At 53.3% G+C, this 1,669-nt stretch overlaps 1 protein-coding gene across 1 annotated transcript in view; it reads right to left on the bottom strand.

The window, feature by feature from the left end:
- Positions 1 to 987, bottom strand: part of LOC105543344 (putative zinc-alpha-2-glycoprotein-like 2) — a 2,764-nt gene extending 1,777 nt beyond the window's left edge. Inside the window, 1 exon segment of the mRNA XM_011985194.1 lies at positions 907 to 987. Coding sequence (XP_011840584.1) covers positions 907 to 982 — 76 coding nt within the window. The 5' untranslated portion in view covers positions 983 to 987.
- Positions 988 to 1,669: the final 682 nt, after the last annotated feature.

Here is a 1,669-nt window from a genome sequence, read left to right as displayed (position 1 = left end):
GGGTTCATGCCCTTCTTCTGCCTCAGCCTCCCAAGTAGTTGGGACTACAGGCGCCCACCACCACGTTGGGCTAATTTTTTGTATTTTTAGTAGAGACAGGGTTTCACCATATTAGCCGGGATGGTCTCGATCTCCTGATCTCGTGACCCACCCACCTTGGCCTCCCAAAGTGCTGGGATTACAGACGTGAACCACCGCTCCCGGCCGTAAATGTGATTATTATAAAACTAACATGAAACACCTATTCTGACAATTTGTAAATGTCATGAATTTTAAACCCACATAACTGAGAAGCCATTCGCTTCCATGTCTTTATCCTGCACGTTCTCATGCCACAAGCAGCCTCCTTCCCCTGTCTTAGAAGTGACTCCTGATCTCCCACCAAGTTCCCACTGCCTTCTCTTCCGGCCACTCGCCTTCCAGACCCACTGCAGTGGTGTCTGAGTGTGGGGTGAGGGCACGGGTTTCCTTCTAGCACCATCCTCCAGCCCACCTGTCTTCCCACTTTCCCCTTGGGGCTGCTCTCTCTTTCCCTCAGCATCAGGCAGGTGTACCCAGCCACCGGAAGGAGGGAAGAAACAGGAGCAGAAGCAGCTCCAGGCATGTGGTTCCTACTCTGTCCTGGCTGTCTGACCCCAAACAAGTCGCTTGGTCTTTGGAGTCTTTTTTTCACTGTAAACTAGGGGTTTTAGATTCAGATTCCTGAAGGTCTTATTTCGGGCGAGCGCAGAGGCTCCCTGAATGCTCCTGGGTGTGTGTGAGCTGAGTGAGTTGACAGCCTTGGGCACCCATTCCTGCCGTATGCCAGGGAATCCCAGCGCATCCAGCCTTTCTCCCAGCCACATGTCCTGTTTCTCACCTCCTTCTAGTCCTCTCCAGCACCCATCCCTTGCTTTCCGCACTCACCATCTTGGGTCTCCTGGGGGACAGCAGGACCCAGAAACAGCAGCAGAAACAGCAGGACAGGCACCATTCTTATCATCGTGTCTGCTTGGAGGGTTCTGGGCAGGAGGCACAGGTATTATCCTGGGTCCTGGGGCCCTGCCCGGGGGAGGTGAATCTACAGGCCAATGGGAGTGCCAGGACAGGCTCCTCGCCTGACAGTGAGAAAGAAGTATGCACAAGACAGGCTGGGCAGAGATTGTGATCAGTGAGTTTACATACAGGTTATACAAATGCAGAGCTGAGACGGTTGTTCTCTGGACGGAGGCTTTGTGTGTGCCTGGGGCGGAAGGATGCCAGTGGGTGGGAGGTGTGTGTGATGGGTGGCAGATGCCTGGGATGTGTCGCCCTTCCAGTCTATTATGACACCCTCTGGGGTCACTTGAGTGTTGTCAAACCAGACTTCATCCCTGCCTTCTGGAAAAAGCCTCAACATGTCCAGGACGTGGACCTGGGTAGACCCCAGCTGGGGCGGGACCCTCACTCTTCCACACCCGATCCTGCCAGAGCTGTCTGGAGGACATTCCCATTCCCATCTCTCCCTCTTTCCTTTCTGTGCCTGTGGAACCCCAGTCTTCCATGATCAAAGGAGAAATAGTTGCATCCTCCTTTTGCAGTCTCCCTGGCAATAGAATAAGCAGGTGTGCACGGGGTTTATGCTCAGCAAGCCTAAACCTGTGGGGAAAAGAAAGAGATCAGCCTGTTACTGTGTCTATATAGAAAGAAG

The sequence above is a fragment of the Mandrillus leucophaeus genome, unplaced genomic scaffold (assembly GCF_000951045.1).
Source record: "Mandrillus leucophaeus isolate KB7577 unplaced genomic scaffold, Mleu.le_1.0 Scaffold280, whole genome shotgun sequence".
NCBI lineage: Eukaryota > Metazoa > Chordata > Mammalia > Primates > Cercopithecidae > Mandrillus > Mandrillus leucophaeus.
Note: the sequence above shows the minus strand (reverse complement) of the source record. Positions and strands in the feature narration are given on the sequence as shown.